The 21,202-nt window shown below is 40.8% G+C and overlaps 2 protein-coding genes across 2 annotated transcripts; both read left to right on the top strand.

The window, feature by feature from the left end:
- The first annotated feature begins 215 nt into the window (after positions 1 to 215).
- Positions 216 to 8,134, top strand: mlf2 (myeloid leukemia factor 2). Its single transcript, XM_061775804.1, has 8 exons — positions 216 to 528; positions 2,729 to 2,840; positions 2,923 to 2,958; positions 3,115 to 3,168; positions 5,090 to 5,218; positions 6,337 to 6,496; positions 7,201 to 7,422; positions 7,700 to 8,134. The coding sequence occupies exons 1-7, from the start codon at positions 485 to 487 to the stop codon at positions 7,410 to 7,412; spliced, it is 747 nt and encodes a 248-aa protein (XP_061631788.1). The 5' UTR covers positions 216 to 484; the 3' UTR covers positions 7,413 to 7,422; positions 7,700 to 8,134.
- A 3,994-nt stretch (positions 8,135 to 12,128) lies between these two features.
- On the top strand, positions 12,129 to 20,148 carry LOC133479194 (gamma-enolase). Its single transcript, XM_061775803.1, has 13 exons — positions 12,129 to 12,282; positions 12,534 to 12,619; positions 12,931 to 13,026; positions 13,900 to 13,958; positions 14,054 to 14,123; positions 14,192 to 14,325; positions 15,229 to 15,451; positions 16,495 to 16,692; positions 17,454 to 17,530; positions 18,415 to 18,539; positions 18,639 to 18,747; positions 19,438 to 19,496; positions 19,772 to 20,148. The coding sequence occupies exons 2-13, from the start codon at positions 12,535 to 12,537 to the stop codon at positions 19,839 to 19,841; spliced, it is 1,305 nt and encodes a 434-aa protein (XP_061631787.1). The 5' UTR covers positions 12,129 to 12,282; position 12,534; the 3' UTR covers positions 19,842 to 20,148.
- The last annotated feature ends 1,054 nt before the right edge of the window (positions 20,149 to 21,202 follow it).

Genomic DNA, 21,202 nt, shown 5'->3' with positions numbered 1-21,202 from the left:
AATATAAAAATAAAATACAGACTGTGGCAAACATGAAATAATTTGTCGACTTATTTGAGAATCTTGGCTCATTAATATTTTTGTAACTACAATAGTGAAATGTTAACATATGACGCGTTGATATACTCTATACATAGGTGCGTAGCGTGGTTGCATTATGTTTTCGTTTTTATTTTGATAAATGTATACCGGAAGTAGCGACGGTCTACATCTGCGGGCTGTAAGCAATTTTGCCTTCTCTTTGTCAAAATCTGACTTCCGATTCTCATGTTTTGTTCGGGCTTCTGGAATTTGCCATCCCGGCTTTACAGCGAGTTAGTTGGCCGCTTTGCTTCGCCAAAAGTGTTTCGGACAACAGATTTCTGATCTGGGAGGGGGGGGATCGAGTACATCGTGTTGTCGTTCGTAGAAAACAACGTCCATTTACCTAGCTAGCTAGCTGGCTAACAGCAGCCAGCTGAGTTGCATCAACCAGCCGTCGAGCATGTTTCGATTCCTCAATGACGTCGATGACGACCCCTACATGCTGTGAGTAAACAAACCAGAAATTGCAGCTTGAAAGACCCTGATTTGCATTTAGAGTTTAATTTTTGGAGCACATCGCTTGCGTGTGTCTGTGTGCTCGGAGGCAGGTGACTCGTCGCCTGGCCTACTGTGTTCCACAGACCTGTTTTACATCCCAGACATTACTTTTAAATCACATTTGAAGGGGGCGAGGCTATTGCAGGCATTGTTCGATACTAAAAGCCTGTTACAAGTGTCTCCCAGAGCACGCGAGTGATTGATGGTGATGCAACGTTTTTGATTCAGGGGCTTGTTTTTGTGTGAAAGCGTTGCACGTCATGCATATTAAATATTAAATGTAGATAAGGACACGCAACGTGATTCATTTACGAGAAATAAGTGCAGTAGGGAATAAGACAAGAGGTCTGGCTGGGAGCTCCACGCCTAAACGTAGTTATTTTAAATTAAATGCAATTACTGATTTAATTAATGCTATGATATCTATTTAAAATACAAGAACCATAATATGATGTCAATGTGTCCATTGTTTTTGGGCAAAAACTAACAAATTCTCATTAAGATGGATGGATGGGGAGATAAAGGGCCACAGCAGAAATATTATTCACTCACATGCACTCGTATTAATAATATGCTATACTGAAAAAAAAACTACAATACAGTGGTGCCTTTAGATACGAGATCAATTTGTTCTGTGACCAAGTTCGTAACTCAAAACACTTGTATCTCAAATAATCTTTCCTTATTGAAATGAATGGAAATTCCATTGAACTGTTCGAGTCTCCCTGAAAAGTTTTTTTTTTTTTTTTAATGTTATTTATTAAGCAAAATAGCACTCTATAGTATTGTACTTCATATAACATATAGTAATAGTCTGTCGTGTGCTGTTTGGCCACCGGGGGGCAGTATTGTATAATCATGCTGACACAAACGAAGAAGAGTTGCAGAACTACTGTGACTCAGTATTAGTTTTTTTTTTCAGAGTAGAAAGAATATATGCCTGTGAGTATAGTGATATTGTATGTCTACATTTTTGCTCCACCCATTGTGTTCAAATATCCGTTGCCCAAAGGGTTATAACACTGTGACTATCGATGCTATGTATTCATTAGCCCGTGTATTGTGTTTCCCATGATGTGTTAGCCTTAAGCTAGCGGACTTGAAGGCAAAGGTATGATGTTGTTTTAAATATACGTGTAATCCGGTAATGCGCAACCTACTTCCGCATTCGGCAAAACGGTAAAAGCCCTTCCTCTTCGCTTGGGTGAATGGCGACGGGGACCGTGACATGGCACCCATGGGAACTTTAAACGTCTATGTGTTTTTTAAATTATTATTATTATTTTTTTTAATTTTTTTATTTTTTTAAAGCACAAAATGTCACCACAGTAGCCAATGTTTAGGCCGTTTACATATATCATATTTGTATAAAGAAATGATATTCATGTATTTAACTGTTGTTCGAATACACCAACCATAAAGAAAACATTTGGGGAAAAAATAAAAAATTTCGGCATACAACTGCTTGTCTTTGTTTTATGTTTAATTTGACAGTAAATTTCAACTGGGAGGGGCAATAAACAGCTTGAAGCCTCTTTTCTTTTTTTCTTTTTTTGCATTGTTCACTATGTGCCAAACTGCTGCTTGTTGTGAAGTTTGGTGAGTTCTGATCACTGCCACCAAACAGCGCTCATATCTAAAATTTTGGCTCTAATTAAAGCAAAAAAATATATATTTAACCGGCTGATGGCTCGTATTCCCGAAAAACTCTTAAGTCAGGTCAATCGTATCTCAAGGCACGACTATCTACTTTGAAAGAAAAAACAAGTTTAAGATGTTGTATTGTTTGGTCAGTAATATTTGTACAATTAGTACAAAGTGGAACATGATGATATTGACTGTGGTATTAAGTGGCTCGGACCAGTCTATGCCACTTAAAAAAAAATTCACATTGTCTTTCAGACTTCCCAAACCGTCCAAAAGTAATAGCTGTTGTTGTAAACATCCATTTAAGAGGAAATATTTTACCTTATTCCACATGTGGAACAAAACCTACATTGCTATTCTTCATACACCTAGAAAATGCTGGCACACTGTAGCTAAAGCAGCACTTTAGTGTTGTATGTCATTCAAATACACCCAATCACTTCACAAATTGAAAATGAAATATCAAAGAAGCATTCGTGTTGCTGTCTTTGCCCTGTAGGGATCCATTTGCCGCTCACCGGCAGCAGATGAGGAGCATGTTTGGACCGTTTGGCATGGACCCTTTTGCACTAGCACCACAGATTCAACCACCTCGTGCCCCACGGCGACAGGTAGCAAAAAAAACAAAAACTGTCTGGAATATGTTTTTATTTGAAGTTTTTCCGCTTACATTTGCTATGCACCGTTTTCCAGGCTGGTGCACTGACCCCGTTTGGCATGATGGGAATGGTGAGTGTCTTATTAACTTTATTCTTTCAAGTGAGTCAGTAAAAATAGATTTTGAAACAATGCATCACAATTGTTTCCATAATCAACCTTTGGATATTGGCAGTGCTCAAGATACTTTCACACATGCCTGGCTCACATTATTCTCACTGCTTGCAGGGTGGAGGGTTCATGGACATGTTTGGCATGATGGGGGAAATGATGGAGAACATGGTGAGTAAATCATTGGACCGCCTCCGAGTCATCCAGTACCATGTAAAATCTACTGTTGATTGGTTGACAAATGATTGGGTGCCTTCTTCAGTGTTGTATGGAAAGAAAACACACATTGTCTATAAATACCTAGGCGTGTGGTGGTATCAGATACCGACGGTATGATCACCGTGAGCAAAAATATTGCGGTATCGCAGTATTGCAATTAAAGCTCTAAAATGTATGCATTTTGTAATGTTTTGTGTAAATAACTTGTTTCCATTCCATATGTACATAAGTACATCTAAAGAGATAACAATTCATTTTTTTCCAAACAAAATCCAAATGTAGTCCAACAGTAAAAGTACTTATTTCTGAGAAAATGAGTAGCTACTTTTCTGCGCGTTTCTGTTTCGTGAAGTAACGTCAACGTGGAAACGAACTGACTTTAGTCATGCTAGTTGGCTAGATATCTGCCTCAGTAATGAGTCTATAGTATTTATGTCAGCAATTGTAGACACGCTAACTCTTGTAGCTGGTTGCAAACATTCATTTCAAGACAGCGTAATAATAATATATTAGCTTCTGTTGAATTTGTCAAAGAGTAATAAGTGGAGCTCTTGTACAGGTAAATGTGATATCATATCGGAAGTATTGCCTCCTATAGCATCCACTCTTTGTAAGCACGTTTTGCATATCCTTCCTTCCAACATAAATAAGAAAGTATCCGAGTACCCAAATACCAAAAAAAAAAAAAAAAAATATTTGCAAAAGAGGCGACTTTTTCGACAAGGGGTAAGGTCATCGGCCTCACTGGCTGCTTGCACTAACAGCGGGGTGAGTGGTCGTGTCACTTCGCCTTTAGTGACGGCTCAAAAATTGAATACAGCGCATACTGCTGATGGAATGTTTTAGCGTTTTTGAAACCCTAACTTTTTAAAACTGCCAGTACTACATGTACTTAGTTGCATTTATTTTCTTATTTTAATTAACATGCGGCTTTGCTTGTTTTGACTTGTGGTCTTATCAAATTACAAGGGGTCCTCTGTTTACAATAGAGTTCTGTTCCTGTGGTAGTCTATCACTGACGTAACGCAGTAGTAAATATTTGTATAAAAAACATTTTTTAAGGTCATAAATATAACAGTCGAATGAGTAACAGTAAGTACAGCTGTAACTGAGAGTCCATTCTTGCATCTCGTGAGTACATATTATTACACCGCTGCGCAAACTAGTTCATTGTGCGCCGTTCATGACCTCGAAGCCAGAGTTGTCCAGATGTGATCATAAATGTAATTTTCAGCTCATTAGTATGATCTGAAAAAGAACAGATTTTCCTATTTTTAAAGGTCACAAAACTACACAATAATCCTTGGGGTGCCAAGAGCTTGCCAAATGAAATAGCAATAGCTTAGTATTACAACATGTCAGGTTTTCTAGTATTGGTATTTTAAGAGACAGTAACAGATTTGGCTTGATACAGGAGTCTTGTGAGTCTGCAGCCCCATCGCTTTCTATAATGAGCGGCGCTTCCTAAAAAGCATCACTCCCCAGAGCGTGTTTTCGGTATGACATAGAAATGCAGCTCGTTAAGGAAAAAGAGGAACTGAGTGAAATGTGGAAACATTTTGCTTACACAGCCGACAGTCAGGGCAAACCGAAAGATCATAGAACCTAAAGCAACAAAGTCTGAAAAGCCTGATATAATATACAGTGCGGCCAAACATCTTGCTGAACGGCACCGTCAAACAGTTCACTCTTCTTAATTCAATGGGGAGGTATCGGATCATACTCCGTATCGGCAAATACTCAAAATCAAGTGACTCAACTTGGACTCTGGTGCAAAAAAAATGTGATTGAGACATCCCTACTCAAAACGCATGTCAGTACCCTGGTAAACAGAGGACCCCCGTAAATATTAGTTTGCATTCTTCTCTTCCAGGAGAGGATTTCTGGTTCGCCCAATTGCCAGACCTTCTCCTCCTCCACAGTGATCTCCTACTCTTCCATGGATGCTGGGGCTCCAACAGTGTACCAGCAAACCCATCAAACAAGACATGGCCCGGGAGGGGTGAGAATACACTGCTAAATGCTCACAGAAGCGCTTATTACTCTCTCAATAACAATTCCAGCTTTTGTGTTCCATTAATGCAGTGGTGTCAACACTTGGGGTCATCGTGGGCCATGACGTAGTTATGGTTGCTTTCAAGCGGAGGCACTAGGTACATTTGGAAAAAGTCACACAAGAACAAAGAACTCTTGAAGTAAACAAAAAAAAAAAGTCACACACAAACTATGGGATAATATAAAAAAAGAATATAGACTATATTTTATCATAACAGGTCCATAATGTCAAACAAATAGGGGAAAATATTGATCATTGTTTTCCAAAGTGAAAGCAGATGTTAGCAAATGGCTTATTTTGATTAAACAAACATAATCTGCTTTCAGAAATGTGAGAATATTTTCTGTTGAGAGGGTGAAATTCTAAGAATTTGGACAATTTCAAGTTAAAGTGTCTCTAAACAATCGATTATCAAAAATTAGATGTCGACTGAAGGATCGATTAGTTGCCGATTAATTGTTGCACCTATAGTTTTAAGTTTGTGCTTCAGTTCACATCTGTTCAGTTACGGAACAAACTTCAAAACAAACTGCTTATCTTTTTTGTAAACAGTTGATTGAATGACATTTAAAAGGAAACAATAGCTTCAATCGTTTCATTTTAGGACAGTGTAACATCAATAATTTGTCTTCTTTTTAGGAAACGAATGATGCAGACAAATGTAACAGTATGAATTATGATAGTGGTTTATGGTGGTTTAAATACCGCTGGAAGTTGCGTTTGCACCAAGCTACTCCTTCAAGTCTGCCAGCCAAAAGCTATTCTGTGTTTGTTTACAGACGAGCCATGTGGCTGGACATGCGTGACTGTTACACTTACCTTTCGCTAATATGTTCTGTGTGGGGACCCTAATAATCACCCCATCATATTATATAATTTCCCCCGGAACTTGAGTATTATTATTTTTATGGATAGTTTTGACACAAGTCAAGGAAAAATTGTAGCAATTTTTCACGGGCTACATGAAATGATGCAGCGGATCGGATTTGCCCAGTGGGCCTTGTGTTTGACACCCATGCATTATTGCATCAACCGGTTCGTAAATGCAACGTGATTGGTTGCAGATCCGCGAGACGCGTCAGTCCATGCGAGACAGCGAAAGCGGCCTGGAGCGGCTCGCCATCGGCCACCACATTGGCGAACGCGCGCACATCATGGAGCGCTCACGGAACCGCCGGACTGGCGACCGCGAGGAACGACAGGATTTCATAAACCTAGATGAGAGTGAGTTGCTGCTGTGTGGAGAATACTGTGGTGCCTTGAATTACGAGTAGCCCAACTTCTAAGTTTTTCGAGTTACGAGGCACCGCTTGGTGCCAAAACGTCAGTTATCAGTGAGCTACAAATATGGGAAAAGGCGAGTAAAAAAGGTGCTCTAATTCCCTCACGTGTGGGCAAGGAGAGGCACAGTCGCAGATGCGCTTTCAGCCGTTTATTCAACAGGACAAACAGTCAAACACATAAATGACAACACTCGCAAGGAACTGCTGTAGGCCACTACTCATGCCACTCGCATGCAGAGTAACTGGCCAACCTGACTCCAGCTCCTGATTTCACAGGCCACGCCCATTAAAGGCACACATCCAACACATGAATACTACAGTATGTACATGAATTACACTTAGAACCAGTTTATTTACATTACATTCTATTTTTTAATACAATACAATTCTATTTTTGTTTATTAAAGATGTTCTATTTTTTGGGGGGCGGGGGGGGTGCTGGAACAGATTAATGGCATTTCAATTCATATTGATATGCTATAGTACTAGTATATTAAGTTATGAATCAAACTTGTAAGTCAAGGTACCTCTGTACTGTCAATTGTAGATTTGGAAAAGTAGTTATTTGAGGACTAAAATGCTTTTCAGCTACAGTATACAAGCCGTGTCGATGCTATTTAACAACTGACCCTTCCTTCCCGTCAGCTGAAGCCGAGGCGTTCGACACCGAGTGGAGGACTCAGGCGGGGCGATACGCCCCCCCCAGCACCCGGGCGCTGGACTACGGCCGAGACAGACGTGCAGGGGGCCAGCAGCTTGCTCTCACTGCGCCACCCAGCTCCACGACCCCCCCGGGCCACCGGCACGACTCCCCCCGACACCAACCGCCCCAGTCCCGCCCGCGTTATGACTGGTGAGAAGTACGAGGTGCGTATTTTCAGGCATGACATTCACATGGCTTCCTCCAATATCTCCAAAAGCATGTTAGGTTAATTGAAGACTCTAAATTGTTCATAGGTGTGAGCGTAAAGTTGTCGAAGTGGTCTGCAATTGACTGGTGACCAGTCCAAGGTTAACCCCACCTCTCACTCAAATTCAGCTGCGATAGGCTCCATCTTACCCAAAACCCTAATGACGACCAGTGCCACCGAAAATGGATTAATCGATAACCTGCCATAAAGCGACATTCCTTCTCTTCCCGCAGGAGTCACACCTGTAAACATGAGCCGACCGGGGGGAGTGGAGGAAACTCTCCACGGATGCTGTGAACCACGTTGAGGATCGTTCCAACTTCCTCGTTGATGTTTGAGTTGACCGGACTGTCTATACATAAACATGAAACACCTCCCAAACAATCCCCCCCCGCCCCGCCCCTTCCCCCAGACCGCACTCCACACACAGTTGATAGTCTTAGAATTAATACTCTGCACACTCACACTTGTACAAAATACCCTCGCTTACTCTTCCAAGATTTGGTGTGTGTGTTTTTGCCCACTAAAAGTGCTCAAAGTATACAGTGCATCTGCTGTACAGTTCGTTTTATGTTTGTGGAGACACATGAATGTGTCTGTGAATTGAATTGTATACTGTTGACTAAACTAGCTAGATAGAGTTAATTAAACATTGCTAGATAACTGAAGGCTGTGTCTCTTCTGTTACAAGCCCAGTTAAGGTTGACACTCCAAATTTGGCATTTCCAGCCTTAATAGAGTGAACTCCTGTTTATCATGGGAGATATGTTCAAGACGCACCCACTAAATAGGCGAACATCCACAATATAGAGAGACCCAAAAAATTTTTTTTAATAGTTTACCCCTGCCACATGTAAACTTATTAATGAAATGTAAATGTATTTGGACACAAAAAAAGTATTAAAATGTACAGGAAGTAGTGTACATATTGTAATGTCTGTGTTAGATACTTGCATGTGCCTTTAAGAGGCGGGGCATCGTTGAGTGCTGCGTAACTTTAGCAAGTGTGAGTGTCTGGGGAGAACGGTGGCCGACAGCAGCTTGTGTGAGTGTTCCTATTGTTTTATTGTTCTCCTGGCGATAATAAACGGTTGGAAAAAATAAAATAAAATCGGCAACTGTGGCTCTCCTTTCCCCACGTGAGAGCGTTACAAAAAGTAAAAAAACGTCAAAAACAATAAAAAATAGTCGCTTAAAAATCTGCAATATAGTGGCGGTGCGAATGATGAACCGCGGGGGTGGGGGATACTGATCTGTTTTGACTCAACTGCATCCACAATAATATACATTGTATGCATATTTATATAATAAACATTGGTAAGTTAATATAAATTATGATTTCGTGCAATGTCAGGGGAAAATAGTACAGATTTTGTGTCGGATGGCATTTGATTGTGCCCGTGTGCGTAATGTTGTTGGCTGGTGAGTACAGTATAAATGCTATAGTATAGAGAGGTGTCCAAACTTTTTCCTCCAAAGGATGCAGAGAAAGAAGTCGACTGATAAAATGGCCACTTAAATATTCTTGACCGTTCATTTATTTACAGTATCATGCTAACTGCAATCCATCAGTGTAGGTAAAGGTATGGTCAGCAATTATTGTTTTTATATATATTGATAAAAGGTTAGCTGCTAAAGCAAAAAGTCAAGGATTTTTCAAGATTTTTGGTTGGCCAACAGCCACGTATCCCACTAGACTAGATCGGCCCTAGCGGAATCACATCTCCATGTTCAGAACCAAAATAAGCAATATGTATGCTGACCTCGACATGGAGCAAAAAGTAGAGCAAATGATAGGGATTGACGCTGTTTGATGCTGTAACCATCCATCCATCCATTTTACGTCCCGCTTTATCCTCACAAGGGTCGCGGGCGTGCTGGAGCCTATCCCAGCCATCTTCGGGGCAAGAGGCGGGGTACACCCTGAACTGGTCGCCAGCCAATCGCAGGGCACATATAAACAAACAACCATTAGCGCACACATTCACAATCAACCTACCATGCATGTTTTTGGGATGTGGGAGGAGACCGGAAAACCCACGGAGCCACGGGGAGAACATGCAAACTCCACACAAGCGGGGCCGGGATTTGAACCCCGGTCCTCGGAACTGTGAGGCAGATGTGCTAACCAGTCTGCCGCCTGCTGTAACTAAATTATCTTTATTCATGGGATATTATGAATAGAAATGTTGTTTGTAGTTTTTTGTAACGCAAGTAAAGCTCTTGTGTTTTTGCAAATCTAGTAAAGCTTGCCAATGTAGTACACTGAAAAACTGTCTTTTGAATTTACTTGGTTTGAACATGTAGGCCTACATCGGTTTCACATGATTAGAATGTGTTAACATATTGTCTATTTTTTCGGAAAAGGGGGAGATTACATCAATTAACCACAGTTTAAGCATGTGCAACTGGAAATTAGGTAGGGTACTTTTGTTTTTCCCCAGTGTAGAGGGCATGGGCGGGCTTACCATTCGGCAAACACAGGCAATTACGGTCTCAGGGCCACCAAACACCTCATGAAAACATGATTTAAAGCAATTGTTATTGTTTTAGTCTCAATTCATGCACTTAAAAACAACAGAATGCTTAATCTACCATCGTTTCGAGCGTGCCCCCTTCATGCAATGGACTAGCCCATCTTCTAACTTGATTCAGGAAGATGCAAGTAGCTGCAAAACAAATTTGTTGCTGTGTTGCGAGGAAAATGAAGCCGAGTTGTCCCAGTGGAGCAGAGAAGGTGAGAGGAAATATGTTGTTTTTTTTAATCAAAACTACCGGGGGTTTCAACCTTTGGTGACAACGACGCGCTATGAGGAATCCCACTAGGCAGGACAAGTGCCGCTTCAACATGATTGGCTCCTGCTTCGCGGCAAGGGCAGGCTACAGAAATGAGATGACCATTCCAAATATGTATCAAATTTGTACAAAATATAGACGAGGAGGGTTATTCTGGTTAGGTTTAAGGCTAGCTAGGGTTGGGGTTAAGGCGGTTTAGGATGGATTAGGGTTAGTGGGCTTCATATTCATACCGCCACACTTAAGGTCACATACCTCTTTTCCCGTCTGGAAGTAGGGTGTGTTCTACCGGGATACAGCAGCCAATCATATTTCAGCAGCGTGTGTCCTGCAGCCAGTAATATTGGAGCATTGTGTGTCCTGCCTAGAACACGAATGGAATACCTAATAACATGTAAGTGACAAGAGCCAGACGCAAGAACTTATAAATGGGTGCCATTTTCTTGTAACTCTCCAAATAAATTAAAATTTCTGTCTTTCCAGCTCTAAATTTGATACTACATGTATTGAGCAACTCGCAATGTGTATTGGCTCATTTCAGCCAACATGGCAAAAAAGACAAAATTGTCATTGTTTATTGTAACTCCTCGTTTGAGTAACAGTACTGAAAGTAAAAGGAGCACAGAATTAGCAAATACATGAAATATAGCCACATGGCAGTTATGCTAATAGCACGATGACGTTAAGCAGATTACAGCGATTCAACAAATTGAATTTTAAAAATGAACATCAAATAAATAACATGTAACGGGGCTGTGCTGAGGTTTTGACCATAACTTGTCAAAGTGAAAATATCATCAAATATACATAAAAATAAATAAGTGTACTTAGTTTTGGCCTTCATCTGCATGATGCAATGCATGATTCCTGTGGGTCATACAGTATTACTTGTGGAGTGTGCAAAATTTTTCAGAGGGGTGAATCTGATCGTTAACTTGACTGCGTGAAACCCCAGGGACAAGACTTTAAGAAAATAAATATATAAAGTATATTTGGGATAAGGAGTAACACAAATCTGTAAAAAGTATAACATTTTTAAAGGCTTTAAATTATAGTTCATGCTCAAGTCTAATTTTAGGAAGCAGAGACAGGCTACTAATATTTTTCCAGTGTTCAAGGTAGTTTAAATTAATCTTTCAAACTGTGTTTATCAAATATGCAATCAGATCAACGTGCAGGACACTTTGCTTAGTGAATTTTATCGTGCATGTTTTTATACATTTATTTCCTGAGGATGCAAATGGCACCGATTCTCTGGACTGGCCCTTGAGGACTTTATCTGGCTCAGGAAATATGACACATTTCTCTAGTTGATGGTAAGTACACAAATGTGGAGTGCTTCATGAGTGATTCGCCCTGGGCCCCTAAATGACTAAATACATCCCTGAGTAGTGCAGTGTCACACCCAAACTGGCGATTGTTAAGTTTACAATATGCCGTGGGCTGCAAAACAGTGGGCCACAAATTGCACCCGGCCGTAGTTTGGACACCATGCCGTTGTAGGTCATGTGACACACAGATGGAGCCAATGAGATCCCTCCTCTTCCCCCCTGCGCCTGTCTACCCATGACACCCACGACTATTTTTAAAAGCACGTCGTCCCTCGAGGCTGCGTCACCTGTCTACCTGTCTCCTAGGCCCCCTTTCATCAACGTTGTTGTAAGATGACAGTCGACGTGCTTTAAGAAATTTGTAACATGCTTGCTCTGTATCTACCGAGCATCCTCTAATGAGTGATGCTGAAATAGAGACCACACACAACAAATGGCAGCCAAGTCAAGCATCATCAGACCCCCTGCTATTCCACTCCATCCCCATCTTTGATACGCCATTCCTTCTTGTGCCCCCCACCGCCTCCCTCCCCTCCACTGTGCACCCTCTCGTGACTCATCAGCCCCTCCCCCCTCATCTTGCCAGTGTGTGCAGAGTACTCGCCCTCCTCCTCATCTACCATTTCCCTCCTTCCTCTCATTCCCACACATCCTCTCGCTTCCTCCGGCGGGCGTCAAACAGGCTGCAGGTAAGAATTTCTCCATTCACTTACTAAGTTAGTCAGTCCTCCATCTTCTCGAATGTGATGTTGATCATTCAGCGATGACGAGCAGATTCCCACTTGAGAATACAGCATTTGCTTTCTGCTTTCGCTGCTTCTCCTGCAGGAATAATACGCATATGTGTCACTACCAATGTAGAAATAGTGCGCCTTAAGTAGCGTTGTTTTGCACGCGTTGTACTACACCAGCTAAATTCGATGGATTTTTATTTTTACAGGATGTCCATAGTGAATATTGTTGCCAGGGAGATCCTGGACTCCCGGGGAAATCCAACAGTGGAAGTAGATCTTCATACCAATAAAGGTTATTAAAAATGTTAGTGTGTATTTGCATGCTGCCACAAATCAATCCAAGTGTCAATCCCTTATACTGCTAGGACCAAAATAATATATGACACAAGTGTCCAAATACTTATGAGCACCTGAAAATGGAGGTGCTCTGCATAAAATGGCTGGAATTCCTAACTGGTAAAGGCATTATTTTTCTGAAACCTCAAAATCACATATTGATTTTTTTTTTCTTTCAAATCTATTGCGATTGTGGTACACAGGCAAAAGCTTTCATTGGCCGAACTGTAAATGCACCTATGGCTCACCATTTTGTCCCCAATCCAGGTCTGTTCCGGGCCGCTGTGCCGAGCGGCGCCTCCACCGGCATCTACGAGGCTCTGGAACTCCGAGATGGAGACAAGACTCGCTACAAGGGCAAAGGTAGATCATTAGATACAGTACATTAGAGTAGACAATAACAATACTAGCAATACAACAGTTCAAGAGTTTGCAGTAGTGTCGAATTGTACTGCATCACACTGAGCTGTTCCTCATGTTTTAGGTTGACATTTCAGCTGCATGACAAGGGAAAAGTGTGAGAAAGAATAATATTGTATATGAAATATACTGTATTGTATAAATTCTCCCATCTGAGTTGTGCTGTCGCTGACGAGGACTAGTTGATACATCGCAAAGTGACAGCATATCATAGAAATCCCCAGGAACATGCAAATATGCCCTCCAGTGCCTCTGAGAACAATACATCTATTATTGTGGTAGTTGTCTACTTTAATGTACAATGCATAAAGAAAGTCTACACACCCCTGTTTAAATGCCAGGTTTTTGTGATGTAAAAAAAAAAATGTATTTCAAAACTTTTTCCACTATAATAATTTTCTGAGCCGCTTCTCCTCACATGGGTCACGGGCGTGCTGGAGCCTATCCCAGCTATCATCGGGCAGGAGGCGGGGTACACCCTGAACTGGTTGCCAGCCAATCGCAGGGCACATAGAAACAAACAACCATTCGCACTCACATTCACACCTACGGGCAATTTAGAGTCTTCAATCAACCTACCATGCATGTTTTTGGGATGTGGGAGGAAACCGGAGTGCCCGGAGAAAACCCACGCAAGCACAGGGAGAACATGCAAACTCCACACAGGCAGGGCCGGGGATTGAACCCCGGTCCTCACAACTGTGAGGCAGACGCTCTAACCAGTCGTCCACTGTGCTGCCGTTATTGATCCAATTATATGAAAATGACCCATACCCTTACAATATGTTTAATATGTTTTCTGTGCTTGTGTATTAGGTGTAACCAAGGCAGTTGGTCACATTAATGACACCCTTGGACCGGCCCTTATTCAGTCAGTGAGTACCAGTGTAGTAGTAGGATATAGTGTAGTTGACTCTATGTGTAACTGCACATAGATGGTGGCACAATGTCTCTCCTTTGTGTCTTTCAGGGGACCAGTGTGCTGGAGCAGGAGAAACTGGACAACCTGATGATTGAAATGGACGGCACTGAAAACAAATGTAGGCTTTTGATTCTCAGTAGTCCACACTTTGATTAAACACCCAACGCATCTGTTGCTTCCGTGCAGCTAAGTTTGGGGCCAACGCCATCCTCGGAGTGTCACTGGCCGTATGCAAAGCGGGCGCAGCGGAGAAGGACGTGCCCCTGTACCGTCACATTGCCGATCTGGCGGGGAACCGGGACCTGGTTCTCCCAGTTCCTGTGAGTGGAACTTATTGGTGCTCCTGCCTTCATAACTGCAGTCAGAAACATCACTCCATCTATTTTCAAGAGTTCTCATCTTCATTCAAACACAGAACCTCTTAACTATGAAGCAGACGTGTTACCCACTAAATTACTGCGATGGCTGCCATCAACATTACCGGTACTTCATTTAATAATATCAAATGATTAGTATAATTAATAATATTGCCTTTTTCTTAAATTAATGATTTTTTTTGTCCCAGGTAATGTGAAGTAAAACAATAGCAAAATGTTTGATGGCAATGAAATTTGTGGTAACATATTGTAATATAATGACATACAGTGAAAAAAGTGTTTTAAAAAAAATGATTATAATGTCTTCCAATCCTAATCTAAATCCAAGTATGTAATGTACTGTAATATTTTATTATACATCACTATTATTACTGCATACGAGTGAGTATATTATGACTACGGTCTGAAATATTTTCTGTACTAAATTTGCTTTGATACAGCTTTTGCTGTCAGCTGGTGCCATATTAATAACATTCAAATTCTATCAATTTATTTTTAATATAATTGAAAAAAGATATAGTTTCTAATATATATTTAATTATTTCCCCAAAAAAACACGTACATATGATATATGTTAAGGCATTTCCCTCACAGTCAAAAGGATCTGGGTTTGTATCTTAGCTTGAGGATTTCTGTGTTGAATTTCCATGTTGACATTGCATGTGAGTGTGAATGGCTGTTTGTATGCATTGGCTGGTGACCAATCCCGGGGGTGCCCCACTTCTTGCCCAAAGTCAGCTGGGATAGGCACCAACTCCTCCATGACCCTAATGAAAATGATTACTCTCGAAAATGATTGGATGGTTGACCTAAAGTTGAAATAACCTCTCTGTTCGTCACTTTAAGGCTTTTAATGTGATCAACGGGGGCTCCCATGCCGGGAATAGGCTGGCGATGCAGGAGTTCATGGTACTCCCTGTTGGGGCGGAGTCATTCCGGGAGGCCCTGCGTGTCGGGGCGGAGCTCTACCAGACCTTGAGGGGCGTGATCAAGGAGAAGTACGGTCAAGATGCTACCAACGTGGGTGACGAGGGGGGGTTCGCGCCCAACATTCAGGAGAACAGTGAAGGTAAGAATGTGAACAGTGACACACTGTACATGTGACGCCACCACTGTTAAGGGACAAATTCACTAAATTGGTGCCATTTGCATCCCCAGGAAATAAAATGCTACAATGCACGATCAAATTAACTGTCAAATACATTTCTTACCCAGCAAAGTGTCCTGCACATTGATCCTATCACATATTTAATAAATACAATTTTAAATTGTTAATTGCAATAATATGAAACTACATTGAACACTGGAAAAATAGCATTTGTTGCCTGTCCTTGCTTCCTTCAAACCATGAACTGTTCTTCAGTCTTTATTATCATTTATTTGTTATTTATCAGACTTTATTGCATAACTGGCTTATGAAGGATTTTCTTCAACCTAAGGTGTGAATTTCTGGATGATTGTGAGGTTGTGTGGTAAATTCATCTTATACTGTTATATCGTTTTGATTACTCCATGCTAGCTTAATGTTTTTGGTTACTTAGTGTGTTTAGTAATTTTCCTTTCTTATGTGATTAATATGCCATGTTATATTATGAAAAGGGGGATCTTGATTTGTAAAATGTATGTTTCATATAGATCACATATTAGTATTATATGTCTTTTGCATGTTTTATTGTTCCGTAGCTCTAAGCACAGTACTACTGTGTGTCCTTGCAAATTTGCTCAGGACTGTTTTGACTACTCCCTATTTTTCTCTTCCTTTCTCACCTTCTGCACGCACCCATTCCCATAAAGATAAGCCAACTCTGTGACAATGTTGTGGAAATGAGAGGGCTGTATTTCTTTTTTTTTTTCTTTTCTTCTCTGTCTCTCACTTCTGTATAACGAAGGTGATTCTTTGCTTGCGCTTCAGTAAGGGGAAACAACTCGTGACGACTTGTACCTTTTCCTCTCTTTGCAAAGATTTCTTTCTTTCTTTTAATAAAAACCCATAAAGACAAGATTACTTCCTTACTTATTCTGTAAGAAAAAAGATTTGCTAAAACACACTTTTGGAGGTTCCACTATAAACCTATTGATAATAACATGCAGGGTGATCTGACTTCCCTGCAGCTCTGGAGCTGATCAAGACGGCCATCGAGAAGGCGGGCTTCACAGACAAAGTAGTGATCGGGATGGATGTGGCCGCCTCCGAGTTCTTCATCGAGGGCAAGTACGACCTGGACTTCAAGTCCCCGCCGAACGCGGCACGCAACATCAGCGGCGAGGAGCTGGCCGGCATCTACCAAGGCTTCATCAACAACTACCCAGGTCTGTGCAAGTGTGTGTGTGGTAGGGTTGGGCATCAAGAATCGAGGACCGGTCGGAACCGGGACTAACGTTCTGGTTCTCCCGGAATCGTTCAAATTTTAAAATGTCGGTTCCCAGTTTCCTTGCGCACAGTCCCCTGACGCCGAAGACGAAAGTGGCAACATTGAGGCTGCTAACAAGTTAAACGGTGGATTGCATTTATTTTAGTTTTCAAACCAACGTAAGACCTGATGACAGACACAAAAATAAAATATATAAATTATTTCATCATAGTGGAAAGAAAGTAGAAAAAGTCGCATTACAAGCTAAACATTGAGCTAAAACTCCACCAAAGGTCAAACTAGCAACTTTACATCACGACCAATGGGGACAAAATTCACATAACCTCGTGCCTCATCGGTGGCTAGGTAAAGGAATCAGCGTTTTACAAAGCATTTGATTCCATTCATGAATCTTTTTTTATGCTGTCTCTTTTTACTTTTACTTACTGTTGAGTCATGGTTTCTTTTCCTCTGTCACCTCGGAGACAAAAAAAAGGAGAGAACAGAGAACAAGTAAGCCTGTTGCCTCCCCAGCACCCCGCAATTAGACTGCTTAAAGAGCTTTTAATTACGTGCTACAGCGCTCATTTGGCAGGCGAGGACGTGCCTCTTTGTGCTCATACTAGCGTGCGCAACCATGTGGAACGCGATTGCACTTAGGTGTAATTGACTTGTAGACCACTTAGCCTCAAGGCAAACAATGTGCTGCTTTCCTTGCAGTTGTTTCCATTGAAGACCCCTTTGACCAGGATGACTGGCCTGCTTGGACTCAGTTCACAGCCTCAGTTGGGATTCAGGTAAAAGTCACACGTTTTGAGTTAAGAGGAAAGATCACCCCTGTTCAAACGCCAGGTTTTTGTGATATGAAGAATGAGATAAATCATTTTTTATGCCATTAATATGAACCTGTACAGCTCAATTGCAATATATTTCCAAGGGGGAAAGTATAAAAAAACAACTGGAATAATATGATTTCAAAAGTGTGCGCCTCACACTAACCAACAACATTCAAAATCATGTTAAATGGGAGTCAGCACACACGTGCCACAATTTCAAGTGCCTCTGATGAACCCCAAATGAAGTCGTTCAAGTAGGCTTTTCCTGGCGTTTTCTTGCTGACTTTACTTTGCTTTTGTTACTTGGTTACTTAATTACAGTTACATAGTTACAACCTGGGATGTGGCGGCGTTCAGAATTAACCAGTCACATTCAAACTAACGTTAAATGGGAGGAAAGCACACAATTTAAACTGCCTTTGATTAACCACAAACAAAGTTCTGATGTTCTAGTAGGCTTTTCCTGACAGTGTTGGCTTTCCAGCAGAAGCCTTAAGGTTTTGTTCTAACCCTGACTGCAATTTGAAACTGTTCATAATTCGCTCCACCTTGACTAAGGCCCCAGTTCCAGCTGAAGAAAAACAGTCCCAAAGCATGTTGCTCCCACTTAACATGAATGTTGTTGATATTTACTTCAATTTTTCTGTTTAATTGGGTTGTACAGGTCAAACTGTAAGTCACGTTAATGGTGGGAAACATTTTGAAATGACTTATCTTGGTCTCATTTTTTTGTATCACAAAAACCCGGCATTTGAACAGGGGTGTGTAGACTTTTTATAGATAGACAGACAGATAGCCATAGATAGACAGATAGCTAGTTAGTTACATATATTCGTATTGTGCAGGTGGTTGGCGATGATCTGACCGTCACAAACCCACGTCGGATAGAGCGAGCCGTGGAGGACAAGGCCTGCAACTGTCTGCTGCTTAAAGTCAACCAGATCGGCTCCATCACGGAGGCCATTAAGGCGTGAGTTGATTCTGTGTTTTGGCATGAGCGCACACATACCTGCAGGCAGCTGTTGTTTCAAACAGCATGCATATACATCATCTTGTTCTTCTTTTTCAGCTGTAAGCTGGCTCAGGAGAACGGGTGGGGCGTGATGGTGAGCCACCGCTCGGGTGAGACCGAGGACACCTTCATAGCCGACCTGGTGGTGGGTCTCTGCACTGGACAGGTTAGAAACACTTATGACGTCACAGCCAAACAAATATCATCGGTGTCGCAGTGTTATAACCCTTTAAGCAACAGATATTTTGACACGTGGTGCAACACATGTAGACAGATAATATAGAACACTCAGAGGCATATATTCTTTATCTTGTAGAAAGAAAGACTACTATTGCTGCAGGTGGCTTCATGAGAAGCTCAGACCATCTCCATATATCCATACACTGTATTATACTGCCCCCAGGTGGCCAAGAAGCACACACCAAAAGGATCAGCACAATGTCCATTTAATTGAAGCAAATAAAAAAAATGGCAATTCATTTCTTTAGAATGTATTGAAATATGTCATTATTGTATGCTTTTGTGAAGTACAATATTATAGATTGTTTTTTTTAAATTAAAGAACCGTACAAACATTTTTGTTGTTTTTTGGGGGGGAAAGAGACTGTAACGGATCAATGGCATTTCCATTCATTTCAATGGAGAAAGATGATTTGAGTCACGGAACAAGGTATCTCAAAGTGTATATAGAGTGGAACCCCCAATGTGGTTCACAAGCTATTCTGTGAGATTGGTTGACTTATTTGTTGTTTTCCTTATAGGAAACGAGGTAACTGTCTTAAACTGTCACTGTCACAAAACATTTACATTACTGTATTTTGATTAATAAAGAATCTAAATTTTGTTCTCTTCTTAGATTAAAACCGGAGCCCCCTGTCGTTCGGAACGTTTGGCCAAATACAATCAGCTCATGAGGTGTGTATCAAATGTGCAGTCCATGTCTTTCATATACAAATACTCAATGTAATGCAATTGTAATGAAGTACAAACACTTTGTTACTGTACTTAAGTAGATTTTTCAGGTATATGTATTTGTTTTTCTGATAACTTTTTACTTTTACTCCCTACATTTGAGAACAGATATCTGTACTTTGTGAGTTGGCCTACTTTTGCCACCTTTGCAAATAGTCACTAATGCGTGCATTTGTCCACTCTTTCCCGTCACTTTCTCTTCCCTCCATCAACTTCAGGATTGAGGAAGAATTGGGTGAGGAGGCGCGCTTTGCCGGACACAACTTCCGCAACCCGAGTGCACTCTGAGCACCCCGCTGTGACGTCAGCAATCATTGTGCCAAAAGGCCAACAAATGCTTCGTCGCTCCATGCTATGTTGATCCCGGGCTTTGTTAATATGTGGCTGAGTTTACTGACTGGTGTGAGCATCTCCCTGCACTGACCTCCCATCACTTCCTTCTGTCAACTGTGGATGACTTTTGTCTTTCCGCGTGTGCTTTTGTCATCTTCCCTGACTTTCCCACTGCGAACACTAAGCAGCTTTAAAACAAACGTGTGTGTAGAACTAATTGTGGCAAATAAAATGATGGGTACATGGCAACTCTATAATCCTATCTATAGTATTTGTTGTTAATACACATTCACTACACCCAACATTTAATACGCCTGCAAATTTCAATCAGACTTAGTGCAAATGCTTTATCCTGAAGGCTCGGTGTTTCCAATATTTTGCCCCTCTCATGTAGCTACTTAAGGTTACGAATTTTGAAAGTATTTGAAACAGCTCTTGCTATGACATAATGCAGTTGTTCATTACCGCAAACTACAACCACAATAACATTATCACACTACAAATGCATAGTCACAATGTATCTCACCACACCATCAAGTACAAAGTAGCAAAATTTTAACCATGGCAAAATTGTATTATTTATTCTTGTAAAATTACTACTTTTTTCCTCATAAAATAATTACTTTATTCTTGTAATACTTACTTATTTTTTCCTTTATTCTCCTATAATTACATTTTTTTCTAGTAATTGTCCAACTTTCGAGTTACATTACAATTTTATTCCCTTAAACATTACACTAAAAATTCCAACTTCATTGTCATATTAGGACAACTTTTTTCTTCAGAATACAACTTTCATCATCTAATATTGCCATATTCTCATTATCGTTTGACTTTTTTCTTAAAATCCTTACTTTATCATAAAATGAAGCCCTTTTGTTACAAAATTAAGACTATCATTGTAGAAATGCCCCTTTATTTTTGTAACATTACTTTTCTCTAAAGTAATTACTTTTTTCTTTTTCTCTTTTCTCAAAATTAACGGGGGAGCTGGACCCTATTCCATCTGAATTCGGGCAAAAAGCAGATTACTCATGATTGGTCACCAGTCAATCAAAGGACACATACAGAGACAGAAAAACATTCACTCTCACATTCACACCGTCACTGAGTGGGAACTAAATCCACGCTTGCCTGCACCGAGTGATCAATGACCAAAACATACATGTAAGGTTGTTGTTTTTTCAGTCGTTATAATTAAATAATACTTTTTTTGCGAGACCATTTTCTACACTAGCAAAGCAACCAAACCTTCTGACTGCATAGAAGTCGAGCAAGTGTTAACGAGCTCTTAAACGACATGTAATGTGATTTTT

The sequence above is a fragment of the Phyllopteryx taeniolatus genome, chromosome 6 (genome assembly GCF_024500385.1).
Source record: "Phyllopteryx taeniolatus isolate TA_2022b chromosome 6, UOR_Ptae_1.2, whole genome shotgun sequence".
Lineage (NCBI taxonomy): Eukaryota > Metazoa > Chordata > Actinopteri > Syngnathiformes > Syngnathidae > Phyllopteryx > Phyllopteryx taeniolatus.
The sequence above is the reverse complement of the archived record's forward strand: the minus strand, read 5'-3'. Positions and strand labels throughout refer to the sequence as shown.